An 18,894-nucleotide genomic window follows, 5' to 3' on the forward strand; every position below is an offset into this window, starting at 1 on the left:
ATTTGGGATTACTTAAGGAAGAAACTCTTTTGTACTCTCAGCAATTCTGTTTTCTGTAACATTAGTAGCTACCTAGCAAACGTATAAAGGTATTAATTTCAGAAAGGAGTAACATAGGTAACATACCTCCATAATAATTATAAAGGCCAGTTTTGCAGCAAGAATGTGCCAAAACTGCATAGTGTGTAAATATCTCCTCTCGTGATCTGGAGGATATCGATAGTCTCTGTACCTGTTGAATAGAAAGGTATGCGAAGGTGAAATGTCATTCAGTCTGAGACAGACTACAAGCTCAGTGACACTTACAGGCAAATACAGCTGTCTCTTAAGGAACCTTTTCATCTTGTTTTCAATGGTCTGTTTCCTTCTGCAGAAAAAGGTTGCCTCTCCATTTGTTTCAATCTTATGTTTGCTTAAACATCCACACTCACAGCAACAGAATATAGATGAGTATGTGTGAAATTTTTATACATAGCTTACTCTTTTTTTCAAGCAATAATCAAATAATGCAGGAGTGATGAGATTTATCACACAATAATTAACAAATATTAAATAAATCCAACAGATGTTGACAGATTACATACTGAAATAATGCAGGGCTTAATGGAAGCACTGTCTGGAATTTGTGTTCTAACACTGCTCACATGTATAAGTAGGATAAAAACTCCCATGTCTTTAAAACAAAAGCATCATAAAGCTGTAGCAACAACTTGATTTTTTTTTTTCTTCACCAAATCAAAATGCTTCTCTTTTACCACGGACTTCTCTGAAATTCTTTCCCAGTTCTTCCAGAAGCTTCTGATAATTCTTGTGGTAAGAAAGGACTGTTTTCTCTTTTTATTTTTTTTAAATGAAAGTAGGATGGACCACAATTCCAGAGATATTTAGTATGGCAACAATTGACTTCAAAGACCGCATCTCATTTTCAGCTTTGGAGTCTGAACTGCCCCTTAATGATGCTTCCTTGGCCACTGAGGAAGCCAAATTCAAGCCTAAATACCTTGAAAATTCATTTTGGTGTTGCAATCTTAGGGACATCAATCTCCTCCATCACTCAAAAAAATAACAAACAAAAAAAATACCAATAGCTTAATTGACTAAAAAAAAACAAAAGCAAACCACATTAGCCATAAGAGTCTCTTAAAAAAAAAATTTCTTTTTAATTATGGGCATGATCTCTTACCATCTCAAACACTGCCTTTTTAATAGCTTAAATGCTATGCCTTACATTTCAGAATGATGAAAAGACATGATTTAATTTCTAGTAAACTAATTAGATCTGCAGTAACTTTTTTTTACTGTATTCTAAATAAAGGCACAAAATATTTATCATTATAACAACACCAACCTGCATATGACAAAATTTTCTGGGTTCGTTTTAGGCTTATTTCTCTCAGGAAAATCAGAGATTAGAAACACTGACAAACTATTGTTTATGTATCCGGACATCGGTGAGTCATCACTTTCAGAATAAGCGTAGTAGTAAACTAAACGAGGAATCATGTCTGATGTGAATGCAACAATAAAAGCCTGAAAAAGAATTTGACAAGAAATTAAGCAAGTTCTACACAAAAATTGTGAGCAGATTCATAAAGGCTTTTTGGTACCGACTGTGGCATAAACCAGGATCCACTGAGCAAGGGTGACACTAAGAGGCACCAAATCCCAAATATCTTTTTCTCTAGAAGAGTATTCTGACTTCAAAGTCATTCTTCCCTTTCCTCTCATTTACTAAGTTATCAACTGTTTTATGCAATGCAGGACACATTCCCGTACTTTCTCAGCCCTAAACCGAATCATCTTAAGTCAGCATTTACCACACTCCTTGGTGAAAAAAGAGATGCAGGCTAGAATTCTTCCAAGAACAGACGAACTTGAATTAAGTGTGTGAATCAGCCAAGTTATTTTATGAAAAAAGGGGAGCCATTTTCTCCAGCTGTATTGAAAGAGTTAACAATGACTACTGGCACGTTTTGCCTGGAAGCATGAGATATTTGAAATGCTCAGGTACCTTGCTACTTGGGGGTTGGAGTTGGATGATCCTTAAGGTCCCTTCCAACCCGAGCGATTCTGATTCTATACTTTGGCAATAGCTGCAGGTGGTTTTGTTGCCTAAGACATTTGCAGATCTGATACTGCTGAATACACTACATTAAAAAGAAGCAACTCTTTTGCCCAGTGGTCTGCTTTACATTACATTCAAGATGAAATACTGAAATACCATTTTGTTTCCAGTGTGTAAGAAGTACCCTAAACCACCACCCCTATAGGGGCATCCAAAAGCAGCTGAACTAGCAGCATTCCCACGGAACAGGCCTTACAATGATGAGAGAGAAATGTCATCTGGTAAGCAGACCTAATCCACCTCTCTTGTCCCTTATGGTCCCCTCTGGATGATCAGCGTGCTTCATCAGACTAAGATTCAGACTGGATTATACCATTACAAAATGCTGAAAAAAAATTTCATGTGAATGAAAGATTATAGTCCAATGAAATATGGATGCACATCATCAGCACACAGACAAGCTGAATCAGCCAAACAGTTGTACCCTATCTCCATAGGGTAGCATGTGATAAAATTAATACTGTTGATGAAGGAGAAAAAGCATTAGCTGATTTTTAAATCCGCAAACTCCGAGTCCATAAAAGAGTCAAAGCTGACTTAGCGCAGTTAGCTTACTTACGTTAGTGACAACAGACAAGATGGCCATTCCATTCAGAATTTCTTGCCAAACTCCTATGCTATGTGCTTTTGCAGCCACCGGTCTTCTGTACTGAGTGGTTAATTTCCAGGAGTCTACTCGAATCTCCAGGATATTATTCATCAGCGCAAGAAGCGGAGCCAGAGGAAAGGACGCCACAAAGAGCGTAATGAATCCAAACTGAATGACTGCAAGGCAGAAAAGACAATTGCTGACACCTGCCTCTAGTAAAGCACCTTCGGGATGACAACGAAACATTCAACTTGGCCCTTACAGACAAATGGCAAGCTTCTGTCAGCACAACAAGTCTCCTCCAGCTCTGCCCAAAGCAAAGTGACAAACTGCCCCAGTCCCAGGCCTGGTCTCTTCAGGCTGCAGCAGCAAAAGGGAAGGGAAATTCAGGTCCTGAAAAATGATGCTGTCAGCAGTGCTGGATACTAATGCTTTCATGGTGCTGCAGTTCTGTTCTCATAAATGGCAAGTAGCTGTAGGGGAAGGGGAACATACTCACACATCAAATTTCTGAATCATGAGAGGAGTTAAAGAAAAAAAAAAGCTGTTTTTTCTCTTTTTCTTTTCCTGCAGTTTGTGCAGATTAAGTAAAAACCCAAAGGGTTTCCTATCAGTTAGACTCCTAAGTAAGAATGAGGAAATACTTCTATTTTTATCACAACCTTACCTCCACCTATTGTTAATGCTTTAGACAAAATATTAATGCCAATTTTCCACTGGGGAGTCTTAACTTAGTTTAAGAACTGTAAATAAAATACATAAATGATCACTTTAGTCGTTACCAAAATGAAAGAAATCAATTAACAGGCATGACTAACAAAATTGATTTTTCTTTGAGTATGAATTTCACAAGATCACAGCCCTTCATGAAACATCACCAAGTGTACGAAATGACAATAATATAGCTTCACTAGTATTACAGTCAATCTAGAATACTTAAAATTACAAGGGACCCCTTTTTAACCAATTTTGTCCTTCTAATAGACAAATATATATGTATGTATATATATATATGTAAATATATTTTAAGTATCCTTTAGATTTAGTTTTCTGAATTTCTTTTTCTAATTTCTCGGGTTTTGTAAACTAATTTCATATGCTAATCCTGTTCGCGTTACCCCTGAAAAAAACTTTTTCTGTTACTTGAGCTCCCTCTGCTGGTCTACTGGACAGTATCACAGCACAGCGCAAACCAAAACTAAATGGATTCTCTCTGATCTGGTTCATAGATCTCACGTCCGCAGCTTAGACCCCACAGCATATTTGGCATTCATCCCATGCTTTGAATTTCCACTGACATCAGCTGATAATGTGCTTGGGAACAAGAACGAGATACAGACTAAGACAGCTGGCTGCACTAAGAATAATGTTCACCATTTGAATGAGTGAAACAGTGTTCACAGTGTTTCTATGAAATTCTATCCCCTGCATTTGAAGATGCAAAGACAGCTTTTTTTTTTTCCTCCTCCAAATTGGGCTGGCCTATTTAATCATTTCCAGCTATTAATCCTTTACTGTTTACCATATGAAAATGGTGCCATCAGCCTTCAACAACTTTTCTGCTAAGTGTCAATACAAAGTGCCTTGTCCTCATTCCAAATGTATATTTTTAAACTTACCCATTTCTAGATATTCATAGAATAGGCCCAAGGCTCCAAATGTCTGCAGATCATGGTCCTGCTCCCAGCGACTATACAAATTTTCTGGATTATTTCTGGCTTTCCGTCGTCCCCACCAGTTACAAATCCAACTGCACATGCAGAAAAAGTTAATAATGAGACAAACAGATCAAGGATCCCATTTTCTAAACAAACTCCTTGTTGCAATATGCTTTTACAAACATGGCTTTCAAAAAAAGATGCAAAAGCCGTTATAAAACTGTCTACTTCCTATGCACTTAATTTGCACACAGTATTTTTTATTGATTCATCATATAGCAATGCTCACTAGCCAACTCTTGTTTCCAATAATTTCCTCTGTCCACAACACAGGCATCTCAGTGTAAGAGAACTTACGGTACAATGGCCTCTTGGATATTTCCCCAGATCTGCTTGCCAGCCATGACTATGGTGAGCTGTGTCGTCAATTCTATCAAGCAGCCTGCAGGATCACACTAATAGAGACAGATTGGGGGATTAATGGACATGAATAACTGACATTAACCAGATAAAATACATCTTACTGCTCTATAAGTGAAAGAAAGGAGAGAAGTTCTTAAAGATTATTAAGACAATGCTTAATTTTCACCTGGACTGCCAGTTAAAATATCCTTTTCACCAAGGCTGTTAGAGAAGGACATTAAATGCTCAACATGCTTGATAAAGTGCATGATAAAACGTCATGATCAAAAATTCCTACCTCTTCATTTCGCCAGCGATTGAACATGTATGTGTATGCACCTGGGTAACCAACGAACTTCCCTTTGAAAAATGCCACATAGAAGCAGGATGAATAGTAGTTGACAAACTGGAACAGGAACATTTTCATAGTGAGCCTGTTCTCATACTCCATATGAGTTCTGGGAATCTCTGTGAAACCAGAAAACAGTAATTTTATTTTCCGTTATTCCCTTAAAAGGGTACAGTTTCATAAATACTTATCACCCACAGTGACTTTACATCCCAAAAGAAATGAAAACAAAAACAGCCCTCCAAATTCAGTTCAGCAGATGGAGCACCCGTCCTCAGACACCCTACCCTTAATTACAGGTGCAATGTTCTGAGTAGACAGGCAGGTGGAATTCCTTCTTGAAATGTTTATTGGCTTCTTGATACTATCTGCTATCACTTGTAGCATCCCCAGATATTTCATCTCAGAAACAGGCACATCTCAAACATCAACTAGCAAGGGCTCCTAGAGTATGATAATTCTAATGTTGGCAATGCACAAGATAAGGAATATTTTTGCATTGTGGCAAAGAAGTATGTTACGGTACTGCTTCTTCAATGTGCAGTACGTATGCAACTTAAATTGACATCAGGCCTCCGAATTATGAAGCTCACAGCGGGGGGAAGAACAGGTGAGGATACAGGCTGCCCAGGAAAGTGGTGGAGTCCCTTTCCTTAGAGGTATTTAAGAGGTGTGGAGGTGGCAGTAAGGGATGTGGTTTAGTTGATGGGACTCGGTAGGTCAGGATGATGGTTGGACTTGGTCATCTTGAAGGTCTTTTCAAACCTAATGATTCTGTCATCTTGGCAACAGTTAACATCACAAAGCCTTGGCTTAAGATTTGGCTGCCTCCATAATCACATTTTCCATCATATTTACCTTTTTAAGGTATCAGGGAGCCCTAAGCACAGTATTTATAAAATGGTAACATGCAACCAATTCAAGCTGGAAGAAAGGGGAAGAAAATAAACCATAAAAATTCTACTTCCTCTGAATTGGTCAGGATCTGGCAAACATGACCTCACCTGCCCTATGGTACAGTTATCTCACATTTGAGTAATGTTTTCAAGTTTGGTGTAAGTTTGCATGACTGAGGAACAGGCGGTATTTACAAGGAACATGAAAACAGGCCACTGTAGAGGAAGCAGTACTCAGAAAGGTGAGGAGGTCTTCCTAGGATGCAGCTCATAAAGATATTCACATTGTCACTGGGTTGTTCAAATGCTTACATCAGATACTCAATGTCCAGTACAGAAGAGATAGGTTGTACATTTGCCCACAAGCATAATCTGGCCTAGCCTTTTTTTCAAGAATTTAAGAGTTAAGGGAGCTACAACAGACGCTCCTGACAGATGTAGTCAACGTTTCATATTCCCATCCTCAGCCACTTCTCTAAGCCTTAACTGCAGCTCCTAAAGCTGCCGTAGGAGGGCAGCAGTCCAACAGACGTAAATAAATTACTTTCCCTCTGCATCTGCTAACTGCTGACAGTGCTGACAGTTGGGAAATCAATCCTTCACGCTTCGAAGCAGGAAAACAACATGACAGCCTTCATGCTCGTAAATCGTGCCTTTCAAGAAAGAAAAACTAAAGATTTCTGTTATTTTTGCTAGAGGCAATTTTACTTATTACTTGTTCTGTTTTTCCTTGGTCTAATTAGGCCAAGTGAGGTAAGCAATACACATCTGAAATGAGATGGGCCAGAATTAATCAAAATGAAGCCAATTCAACATCCCAGTAAGTTTCTGCAACACATGCTTTCCAATTCTTAATTCCACTTGTAAAATGTCATTAGAAAAGATCACCCAACTGCTTTTATGACAGCTGTACATACTACAAATATCCAATAATTTTCAGCTCCCTACATGCCCCATTCCTGCTGAGTATTCTGTGAACGTTGCTTCTTCTTGTGAAGCACCTACAAGGACTTGTATGTATAAATCATTAAGGGAAAACAAAAAAATACATAGCAAGGTCCCTAGGGAAGGACAGATCCACCAAGCAAGCAGCAGTCAAAGAAAACCTGCCACAAAACCAGGAGATCTTTCTGCATCTGCCTTCCAGTAAGCAAGCTCCTCCAGCTCTGGAGCGAGTCTACTGAAAATAATGCTGCCAATGGCCGTACCCACAATGACACATCCTCGGCCCAACTGCTTCTCAACCTACTCAATCTCTGCCTTGAATCTAACTCCAAATCTGTAAATCCATACCTAAGAGAAGGTGTATTAAGTAAAAAAAAAAAACCTGAAACATATACACCATCCTATCCCCCATTCTCCTACCCACCCTTCTCCCTCCAAAGTAACAAACATGATTATTTCATGTTTTGTTTAAAAACAATGTCTGTTGAAAAGCTGCAATCTCTTCTTAAGAATACATCCTCAGGATTTCTAATTGAAATACTGGGAAGTCAAGATGTTTTTAGTTCTGTTCGGTGACTCTAACATAATGAATTTTTAATTATGTTCTGAACTGTGATCACCTTGTTAGACTAGTTTTAATATATGCAAACATTGTAATATGATAAAGCAGTTTATGCTAACTATTCAAATGCAAGGAAAATGTTTAGCATGGCCATGGATACAACTGAGTCTTTGTTCCTAACCACAAATTTATGTCCAAAATTACTGAGAACCCCTAGACAGTTGGACACGGTGATCTTTGCAGGTCCCTTTCAACTGCAGCTATTCTCTTCTAGATAGCTCCAACGTCTAGCCATTCCTCCAGAGTTCTGTCTTCGTTTACACTGCTTACCCATATCAGTAATCCAGATAGCTATTCTCTCATATATGAAATTCAGTATCATGATGATGACAAAGTTCAGGCAAGAGGCTGTGACCGAAGTTGCCAGCTGAGGGGTCAGTAATCCACTGATGGGCTGCAGAGTTTGAGTGTTTTCCATGAGGCTGGCAAAGGCGGCATACACTGCAAGACGATATACAATCACAGCTATCATGCTAGCTATGATCAGAGACACCTAAGGAAAAGACAGAGATGTCAGACACACACCTCAGTATAGATATAAACTCATGCATCTTCTGAAATAAGTTCATCATCATGCTTTATACTCTAAATTTTATTCTTAAGGGTATGAGTTTAGCAGCACTGGAATGCAAAATACACCACAGGTAAAACACTTGGTTATATTAGACACATTAAAGCCACAAAAATTCTTTTGTTAACAGAAGTAAAGCAGACATTCAAAAAAACTGTGCAGAAGGATACAAACTCAAAAATGGAGATGGAAAAGACATGTTAGATTATATTGTCCACCCTGAAATTCACTCTACAGTTATTTCTATAAAGAAATACGCTGTTACTTCATTGTAGTGAATAATATTATATTTTTTTCACCTTTACTGCACATTTTTTTACTGTTGCTTGCTAATGGCATGTAAGCCAGAGAACAAGTTAGCCCTATGCTAAAATGTCCCATCAAATTACTAGTTAATGACAGATTTCCAAGGTTTCTTATCTTTGTCCACTGAACTGAACTGCATTTTGCATGACCGCAGGAAATCAGCAGGACAATAATCCAAGCGAAGCTAACACACTAGTGTATGTGTTAATGCCATAATTAGTGATGATCAGTAACTGTGATAAATGTTAATGGGATAATTCAAAGAAGATGCTCACCCAGAACAACACTGTAGTTCCTGAGATGCAGAACCGCACAGCCTGGCTAGTTAGAGGCAAGTAAGGCTCCATCTCCTGAAACAGTCAAGCAAGCACAGCATAGTTCACAAATCCATAAACTTATTCCAACATCAAGCAGCACACAGAGCTCTCAACAGCTGTGGGAAAGTGACCACATCCAAGGAAAACCACTCACAACCCCTCTCTCTACAAGGGCAGGTATGACATCATTTTGAAAGTGCTGAACAAAAAAAATTCCAAAAAGATCAGGACCAAAGCGGCCATAACAATGCTAAAAGTCAAGACAGTACCTGGAAAGAATGGTTAAACCTTTGTGAAAATCAATTAGTAGCTGAAGGAAAAAGACCAACTGCTTCATTGCATGAACAGGGCAGAACTGTAATGCTAGGTCAGCTGTCATACAGCACTGAGTTCAAAACTGGACTGGTTTTTAACAAATCATTTGTGTCAGGGTTTCTTAATGATCATGTAATTGGATGTACCATGTTTTTCCACACAGCCAGAAAGCATTTTCTTCCACTCCTTCAATATACTTATTTTTGTATTGAAGAAATGGCTGCATTCATTAGTTGCCAATTGCTGCTGCAGCATCAGGCAGCTAGGTCTTACCCAAAAGAGTATTCCCACATAGCACAAGAACAGTTTTCCATGTTCGTGTAAAGTTTTCTCTTTAGCAACCAATTCTAATTCCTAAAATACCAGATCACATGTGTTAAGAAATGACTGTTTCAAAATCCACGCCAATAGAAAAAAATTAGTGGCAAGTAATCTGAATTTAATAAATCTTTGGGCCAGGGTACTGTAGCATACTTCTTTTCCTCTTGGAGGAAGGAACTTTGATTGCTACAGGCCAGCGCAATATCAATCATTCTACTGTTGCTTTTTGATGGCAGTATTATTTAACCAATGAGCAGGTTGATACAGATGTCACTGTTACAGGTGTAATTTGCTGCACTCTCATGAGAAAGTAAAATATAGTGCCTATATCTGCCTGAAGTATACTTACTAAGCACATTTATCAATAAATACTTTAGCCTCTGATTATTACAAGTTTTTTTTGATGATGGCAACAGTTTGACGCTATATCAATAGAACTATAAAAACAGCTGAAGAGAAGATATGAGCATAGATATCAGGTGACTTTACGTAGGCTCATAACGTTTTATACTTATTATGCATTAATAAATATTTATGTTCTATACTAGGGAACAAATGTCTTGCATTCTAGGCTTCTTGAACAGTTTTCTACTTTGGAACAAAATACAGACAATAATATACAATGACTGAGTAATTTTGAATGGAATGTTTTGTTATTTATTTATTTAGATTCAACTGCAATCAACAAAGGCAGATTTTAGTTATGATCTAGCTAAATAGTTCAGCACCGTAAGGATGATACCAATACAATTTTAGTTGCAAATGAGACGTTAATTCAATCCTGAAGATGGCAAATTTTTATTTCCGTGCACCTTGAACCTTGAATCATGGCCAGGAGTAATGAAGAAATAGTTTTCTGGTAGAAGCAAAGCTAGCCTTGGGATGCAAGAAACTCAGTGACCTGTGTCCATATCATCTTACCCAGTCTGCAGAATTAATTTTTTTTCAATTACTGTTCAGTATTACATATTATCTAATGAAACAGAATTATGCTAAGGTGTGGCTAACCTGTATGACCTGCTGTAACTGGGCATTGATAAGGATCACTGCTAAGCCCTGCTGCACAAAAGCTTCTGAAAATCCACCAAGGTAATAAATGTATGCGTCATAAAATAGAGGATTATGCATTCATCGAATTTTTATGGCAGCTGTTAATGCATAGTTACAAAGCACAGAACTGTGCACTATCTCAGTCTTAGATAAGAAAAATATATCAAGGTCCAATTTCTATTTCTTTCCTAAATCAATTCCAAATAAGCCATCTACAAGATCTGCATGAATTTAGAGAGAGAGCAGTCTCTTCCCTCAAGACAGTTACACAAATGCACCTAACCCATGCCACCCTGGGCTGTCATCGGCTGTGGCCAGTTCACCTCATCAGACTACAGGTTTTGGACCCTGCCATATGTAACCACTGCCCATGAGCCAGTCCAGTACTTCCTTGCCCTCACACAATCACTGCAGTATGTTACCTCAGAGCACATGAGGGCCCTGAACTGCCTCTGTGATTCCCCCTGCTCTTTCCTTCAACTGCAGCAGAAACGCTGTGGTTCAGTTGGTTTTTGTTACTGTGCAGTTATGTAAGAAAGTGGAGGTTTTCAACCTAAGCATACATAGGGAGGCAAACTAGCAAGTAAACTAGTAAATCTGTTTGCAATTAGCTGAACTAGCTCATCAAAAATTAGGGTTTGCCTGAAGGCATTTTCCTGAGTACGCAGAAAGCAACACCTTGGCAGAGATGCGCTCAAAATCATAGTGCTTCTCCTGAAAGATCTCTGTGTGACTACAGCGTACAAGTTGCTGGTACAAGAACACCAGCATTAATACTGCATGTGGAGAAGAAGGAGAGACAGGAAAAAACTTCTATATGCTAATTTTACTTCTCATATCTCCTAATAATTAGGTAGACAGCCTTGAAAGACAGGCCTACTGTTTACATAACAATGCTCTGGCTAAGCTGTTTCTTTTCTGAAGACTGTGTCACCTTATTATACTCATGACTAGTGAAAATAAATTGTTTATAGACAGTTCAAGGAAAAGCAAGGTTGATTTCAAAATACTTCAAATTAAGGTGGTAGATATTGTATTGGAATACAACCATCTGATCCCTAAATTTGTCAAATAACTCCTTACCTAAATTAAATGTAAATGAAGAAGAGTTCAATAGCGTGGTTAATTATATCTCTATTAGATTTCAGACAAAAATCTTCAGCAACTTCCATCTCTCTAGTGTTTCCCAAATAACGTGTTTGTGTGTCAAAAGAAAAAAACACAACTAGCCATGCTTGCATATCTTTAGATCAAGAAGACTGCTCTTGCAAAGGGGTGAGAAAGGATGCTTTTAAATAGGTGAAGATTTCAGACTGATATCTTGAAGTGTAAAGAACACCATACAGATGCTGAAAGATGTAAACTCCACCTCTGTATTCCTGATTTCATATATCTATTTCCTGTGGAAATTAACATCATTAGAAAATAATTAATGAAAATTATAAACACACCCCAGAGGCAAAAAAAAAGTTCTCATTCTCTGTCAAAAACCCAGACAACAAAGACATCTGCAGGAAGACAGCAACAGTCTGAGACGGGACGTGCCTCTCATGTGTGAGAGGCTGATGTGCTGAGAGCCCTCAGTTACCAGTAACCTCAGACTGGAAAGCAGTGCAGCTGCACCACTATGTGCCCTGAAACATAGGGCTGTTAGCTGCAGGACTCACTGACGATAACAAGGCTATGCTGCTTTCAGCACCTAACACACTTTTCTCTCACCCTAGTCAAGGTGTGCAAAGCTCAGTACTCACCAAGTGAATGCCTTCAGTGAGAAAACAGTGTGTTACCAAATGCTGCTTTGGTATTCAGTGCATTCAGTGAGGCTGCAGAGGGTGTAGTTGGGATCATGTTCTACAAACGTAAGCCATGCTGATTGCCATCACAAATGTTGTGCGGAGATCTAATAGCTGAGGGCCTGCCCTACTCCAGTATGAAAGTAGCACTGCTTATATATCACACAAATTTTTACCTAGCAATTAGATACAGAACTCAAGCACTATCAAAATTATCTTTTGGTACATAACTGAATTTGCATTCTTGTCCATTCAGATAATGTACACTACCCAGTAATCTACATTACCTGAGTTACAGGATTCTTCTTCTTTTGGGTACATTTGGCCTCGTACTCTGGCCTCAGCTGGAGTTGTTGCTGTTCCTCTTCAAAATCAACCAAATCCCACTCATATTTCAGTCTAGCTTGCCGTCTCTTCCAAAACTCCAAGAAAAGTGTAACTGCAATTTAGAAGTGTTAAAGTATAGTTATAAAAGAAAAGCAAACAATTTTATGAACCAAGTTAAACTTGTTTCTGCATTGGCTCCTATTCTGCAGTCTATTATTTACTCTCACTATGTGACCCATTTATTTTTAATGACTATTACATTTCAAAGCTAAGAGCATAATACAGATTAAGTATATTAATTAATCTAATTCCAGAAATAGATGAAAAGGAAGGTGCCAAGACAGAAAAAGGCTATTTCCATGGTTATGACAACCATGTTCAAGTAGTTTTAATTCTCATATGCAAATAGCAATACCGAACTAACAAAGGAACTGTGATAATTCAACTAACTGCTTGCACATAGATGTGTAACACATGAACAGCTACTACAAATCAGCGGAATTGTTTTCGAGTTGTACATTTGAAGGATTTGTTTTGCTTTTTGATGATTGTTTGAAATTGTGATCATTATAGAGACAGGGAATGTCTGATGCTTTACATGGTCAAGAATTAGTTTAGCTTGTGTGTTTTTAAATATCGGAGAGAACTGATTTCATACATAAACAACTATAAAAGTTATACTATTATATGATGCTCAAAAGGCCATTTATAAACTACTTTAAAATGTAAACCTCGGGTAATCTGATTGCTCTTATTTGAGCTGGAGAGACTTTATGGTTCATACAATCACAGGAAACCTTATCTTGTGCAATTCTAAAGTCTTTTGATGGTACTTCCTGAATGAGTAATCCATGCTTAAAACCAAGAAAAGCTGAGGAAAACAGCCATACAAAATCAGCTTATTCAAAATTATTTTGAGAAATCTTTGAAAAAGGTTAGTAGTTACATCCTTTGATAACAAATACACGAACTAGCCTTCCATTAGCACAGATGTCTGTGTGTATTACTGGAAGCTCCGTATTCCAACTGAAGATTTCATTATATTTCATATTTATGTATTTGTGCATGTATGTGCATATACATATATACACACACACACACACACGTTTGTTGGTTATATTTGTGTCCTTTTTTCACTTTTGCATCTGAGGCAGAATATTAAAGCAAAGCCATTCACCCTCCTCCTTCACACCTCCAGTGTCCCTAACCAGTTTGGCCAAGATCTCTTTATTGCTTAACTTAAAACTTGTTAGCAAACGTACTCACCCCATATGCCCATGAAAATCGCAAAAAAAAGAGTCGCCACGTTGTCAAACAAATGGGAATACTGCAACAGAACACATAGGAACAGTTCAGTAACAAAACAATGCTCAGCCCGATCAAAAACGAGAAATGGCTGAAGAACCAGATACAGACCTCTGAAGACTCGCAGGTGGTGTTTAGTCTCCAGTACTCACACTCCCGGTCACAAAGAGGACACATAATGATTTCTCCTCCAATTGCAGGGTCACAGATCTCTTTGCTGAGGACAAAAAAGTTGCACAGTGTCTGTTTTTGTAGCATCTTAAGAGCTGCTACATAAAAGTCATTCACCAGAAAAGAAAAATGTCGAAGTTTGATTTGTTCAAAGCTCAGTATTTGCAGCTTCACAGAGAATATGCCAAGCCTTGTCATTATCACTGGCGTTAACCTGTAGTCAGTTAGGGCAAGCCATGTAAAGGCAGCTGCTGCAAGAAAGAGAATGAGCTCTGCACTTGGTATGGGCTTTCTGATTTTTTTTTCCAGTAATGAATCAGAGGTCTGTAAGGAGCTGTACAGCACTTGCACTGCTTTCAGGTGAGATAGCAAGCCATGTTATTTTCCATCAAGTTAGTAATGTGCTCGTAACACCTTTCCTAAAAGGAGAGGTGTTAATTCAACTTGGATACCTTTAGTGCGACTTGTTATTTCAATTTAATGACTACATTGAGTGAATTTTACTATCCTGTGTATACTTCAACATGTATAGCAATATTCCCAGGTCAATTCTGAACATAAGTTATGTTTGAGACATGTAAGTCTCAAAATGGCGTGATACAATAGAATGGGTGCAGTGATATTCTGTGTAGAAATGTAGGTAAAATGCCTGTTGCTGAGCTTTAACTTATGAAAATATCTTTTACAGTTAAAACTCAACATTTTCTCAAATCCTTATAAAAAACAGTAAGCTATGAAATATCACCCCACATCCCTGAATATAGTAAATCTTGGGATCCTTGAAGAAACAAATACAATGTTTATTTGAAAAGAAGTAAACTGGCTTCTGAGATAATTGAGCCATCTCTGACAGTAGAACACTGCTGATCTGTACCACACTCATGTTTTTGCTAGTCAGTAAAAATGACAACGTACATATAAAGGCCAATAGACTACTCTGCAAGATAGATTAAAATATAAAAGCATAAGGCAACCATTAACACTTGAAAAAAAAATGGAGATACATCACTGGTATTCTGTAGACCTTACGTGTTGCACGGAATCCTATATATAAAGTTGTTGCCAAATGGCAATAAAATATTGCTTTTCACCTGCAAGTTGAGTCTTGCTAGTTAATAGTTACCAGTTCTACACAGGCCATCCACCACCATTTAGGTCAATAGAGATAGCCAAAGAATAAATTTGTCTGCTTTGAGTTTAAAAGTTTGTTATTTTTCTACATGAGCAATGTTTTCATACTGCTTAACTTTTACCATTATAAGCCCAGGAGATTTCAACATTAAACTTACCTGCTCATATTTTCATCCATTGTAAACAAGCCATAAAGAAAGCAGATTACACCGACAACTGCTGCAAGGAATAGCATCTCAGTGTAAAATCCTAGCCAGGCAAAATAGATTCCTATCTTCTCACCGTAGTATTTCCTGAATACAACAAACAAAAACACAACCATCACAACTGAATAGGGGATACAAAGCACAGTTTAAAACTGTGGTAGAACAAACTACCCAGAGTCAATATGAATCAGTTGGCAAAATTCTCATGTAAAATAAGAAAATCCATGGATGTACTCTCATAAATATGATACGTAAAGCCAGCTGTTGCAAGTTATACAAGTTGAAAGAACAAAACATATGGTTTCCTTTGAAACCCTTTTCTCCACCCCAGCGGGAAACTCCATCTTTAAATCCTTTCCAAATCAAGATTTACTTTTTGTTTTTATTTTTTACTGATCACATAGTCAGAATTAAAGAGTAATTTATCACAGAAACAAAACTGGTTGTGTAATGGAAGTGCTAACTGTAACCCATGAATAAAGCAATGCAGTTGTTATATAATGTGAACTGAATCCAAGAAATGTTGGGTAAGGTTAGTTTCAATTTTGGTTTAACACTGAATTAAGAGTCAAGCTTCAGAAACTGATTTTATCTACATGTTTTCAGAACTATGTCGAAATTTCCAAATCTCAAATCCATTTAAAAAAATTGTGGCAGGTATTTATGATAAAATTCAAGATATTCTTTATAGGTGTTCATCTACAGATTAATTATCTATAAGGTATCTATCAGGAGTGCTGGCTAGATTGTATGAGGCTTAATTTGCAGCACAGCACATTTCCAATTGCTAGTAAAAAAATATGCCGTGTCCTCCAAAGCCCTACAGCCCAATTAAGTGTCCAGTTCTCATCAGATCTTCATCTTACAAGCGGTAAAAATTTCCCAGCTGGAAACATCTACAAATCAATATAAGCTTGTATTACAGTGAAAACCAAATGAATATGATATTTTACCTGATGAGATCCAAAGGCTGCTCTTTGTAGAACCGTAAGAAACGGGCCCACTCCATATATAGTGTGTACCTCTCATTGTCACAGTTTGGATCACTTGCCTTTTTCCAGTACTGACACTGTGAGCAAATCAGAGGAAAGGCAAAACAGCTCATCGACAGATTCAAACACTAAATTGAAAGAAGTGAGCATTAATAATGATGTACACCTCTTAACTTAGTGCCAGTTAAGATAATCTGATATTCACTCAATCACACACTCTGCTTCAGTACTTGAAGTAGCAACCTCTTCATATATGTAATGTTTTAAGATAATATGCATTTTCGACATGAAGTCGACCTGTACTGCATGTAGCCACTTCGTGTTATGTTACACCAATGTTGCGCTAGTACAACACAGGCACTGTGTACTCATTTACTCCAGTAGATTACTGCAATAAATGGTTTGTTCCTTTACACTGGTGTAGCATATGGAGCAGCAGAAACTCAAGTTTCTCTGAAATAGAAAACCACTGTTTTACTCCTGCTTCAGTAAAAATGATGTAAATTTAAATCCTGTTCTCTGTAGTTCAGAATCAGGCTTTCAATATAAATTCCACAGGCAGTAGCATTTCACGGAGGGTTGTAAACTAGGGGGATATAAATCAAAGTTGGTTCCAGCCTCTAGACATTGCACTATAATGCACTCAGTGCTGTGTTTTTTGAAGTTGTAATGCAAGAAGGAGCGAAATGAAATTCTGACACTAATTGACTTCAGTAATGGTCATCACTATCATATACCCGCCAAATACCAAGGAAACATAGGAACTTGGTCAGTTTCCTAGAAATTAAATGGCATAAAATTACCATAGTTTCTCATAGCTCTTTTAATTTTATGCCATAGAACTCAGCTGTTTAGAAACATTTGGCGGTTCAGTTTGTGATTTTATTTTTCCTTTTTTTCTGAATGCTTCTTAATCACCAAGAAAAGCATGCAAATTGGTTGCTAAGTAGAAATCAAGAAGTATAAGTAACATAAATTTTCATAACAAATTCTCAAACTATTTTAAAGTATTAAATAATTTGTCAATGATTTGTAAGGCTATCTCATGATTTGGGAAGTTTGTCTTACAATTTAAGGTTGATTGTATGTGTATAGAAAAGATAATTGTACAACTACTCTTTATTACCTGTTTTTTGGTACTCCCAACACTATGACATACCTTCCAGCAGCAGTACAGCCTAGACTCTCATCAGCTCAACTTATCCCCTATAAACCTACAGAATATCCATTTATCCTTTTTTTTTTTTTTAAAGGGATCTTTCTAATATTTTACCGCATAATCTGTATCATGAATATTATAGTATATTCCTGTGCATTAAGTTTGCTACAAATTATGTGACTGACTTTCTAAGTCACACCCCAGAAACTCATCTGTAGGAAGAAACATTTCAGCACATAAGAGTCAAACAGCGAGGCTGGCACATATTTCTCGTGAATTGTAAAACAGAATGAATTACCAGGACAAACTGAAGGGTTTGAGTACATTTTCATTTCTGCTGGAAACAGCAATGTTACAGCAGGTAAAAGATTAAAACATTGGGAAATGCTCGAGGGAGCAGAAAGCTAAAATACTTACATCATGAAGAGGATATGCAGCTGAATATGTGCCATTATTTAGCAGTCTTTTAATCCCAAACTTTTTCTTTCCTTCTTCTGTTCCATATGGACAACGTGTAAGAATATAATTAACCTGAGATTCAAACACATGAAATTCAATCCTTTCCTGCTTTAAGGCCACTTAACAGAACCCTACAGTGGCTGTGCACTGTGTATAATCTGCAAGAATATACAAAGGAAGAAGTATTTCTTCACAAGGCCTGACCCTGTGAGACTGTGAAGGGCAAGCCTGTCCTGTAAAGTCCAGAAGACCCACTCTCACAAATATTATTTCAGCATTCTAAGAAAGATGAGCAGATATTTAGGCTTCCTCATATTTACCCACAGATATAACACTTTATATACTCCTTCCTTGCATGTATATTCCTACAGTCAGTGCAAATCAACTTGTAAATGGAAGTAGACAAATTCATGTACGTACTATTCTGTTTCTCATGGATGGTGAGAAGAAAGTGCTCTCATCGTTAATGAGGTACAGCTCCTGCTTCTCCTTGCTGAACGGTGCAGTGAAATAATCCGGCTCAGGGTGCATCACCTTCTCGGGAAGCCTGAATGGTGTAAGCATACAGTCCAAGGGGTTCTCCACCATCGAGGGAATATCATTTTCCTTGATGGGAACTTTAATGTTCAGCACTTCTGCGTATGTGATCAGAACCTCCCATGGGGCATGGATCTTGACAAAATAAATCTTGCCATCTTCAGATTCCTGCCCCGGAAGAGTTAAATCTGACATCAGACTACACTGTGCTTTATTGAAAGATTTATCAGAACACTTGTTATACACAATTTATTTCCTTTTAAATATTTTTCTAAGCTTTCAAAAAAAGATTTTCTTTTTTAGGACTTCTTTTTAAACACTGAATAGCCTATCTGGGTGGTTGACTGA

The 18,894-nt window shown here is 37.6% G+C and overlaps 1 protein-coding gene across 15 annotated transcripts in view; it reads right to left on the reverse strand.

Annotated features, from left to right (window-relative positions):
• ANO5 (anoctamin 5) overlaps nt 1–18,894 on the reverse strand; it is a 54,967-nt gene that overhangs the window by 4,056 nt on the left and 32,017 nt on the right. For 7 of the 15 annotated variants that reach the window (XM_035550402.2, XM_035550399.2, XM_035550398.2 and 4 more), the window contains 15 exons: nt 18,430–18,714; nt 17,968–18,081; nt 16,353–16,519; nt 15,352–15,486; nt 14,003–14,108; nt 13,853–13,913; nt 12,547–12,698; nt 8,739–8,813; nt 7,857–8,079; nt 5,073–5,242; nt 4,730–4,827; nt 4,334–4,464; nt 2,685–2,890; nt 1,349–1,530; nt 127–232 (listed from right to left, as the gene is read on the reverse strand). In XM_035550402.2, coding sequence (XP_035406295.1) covers nt 127–232; nt 1,349–1,530; nt 2,685–2,890; nt 4,334–4,464; nt 4,730–4,827; nt 5,073–5,242; nt 7,857–8,079; nt 8,739–8,813; nt 12,547–12,698; nt 13,853–13,913; nt 14,003–14,108; nt 15,352–15,486; nt 16,353–16,519; nt 17,968–18,081; nt 18,430–18,714 — 2,211 coding nt within the window. Of the gene's footprint in view, nt 1–126; nt 233–306; nt 368–1,348; nt 1,531–2,684; nt 2,891–4,333; nt 4,465–4,729; nt 4,828–5,072; nt 5,243–7,856; nt 8,080–8,738; nt 8,814–12,546; nt 12,699–13,852; nt 13,914–14,002; nt 14,109–15,351; nt 15,487–16,352; nt 16,520–17,967; nt 18,082–18,429; nt 18,715–18,894 lie in introns of all 15 variants that reach the window. The other 8 variants (XM_035550405.2, XM_035550408.2, XM_035550404.2 and 5 more) reach the window with 2 other exon arrangements.

Source organism: Cygnus atratus, chromosome 5 (assembly GCF_013377495.2).
Source record: "Cygnus atratus isolate AKBS03 ecotype Queensland, Australia chromosome 5, CAtr_DNAZoo_HiC_assembly, whole genome shotgun sequence".
In the NCBI taxonomy this organism is placed as follows: Eukaryota; Metazoa; Chordata; class Aves; order Anseriformes; family Anatidae; genus Cygnus; species Cygnus atratus.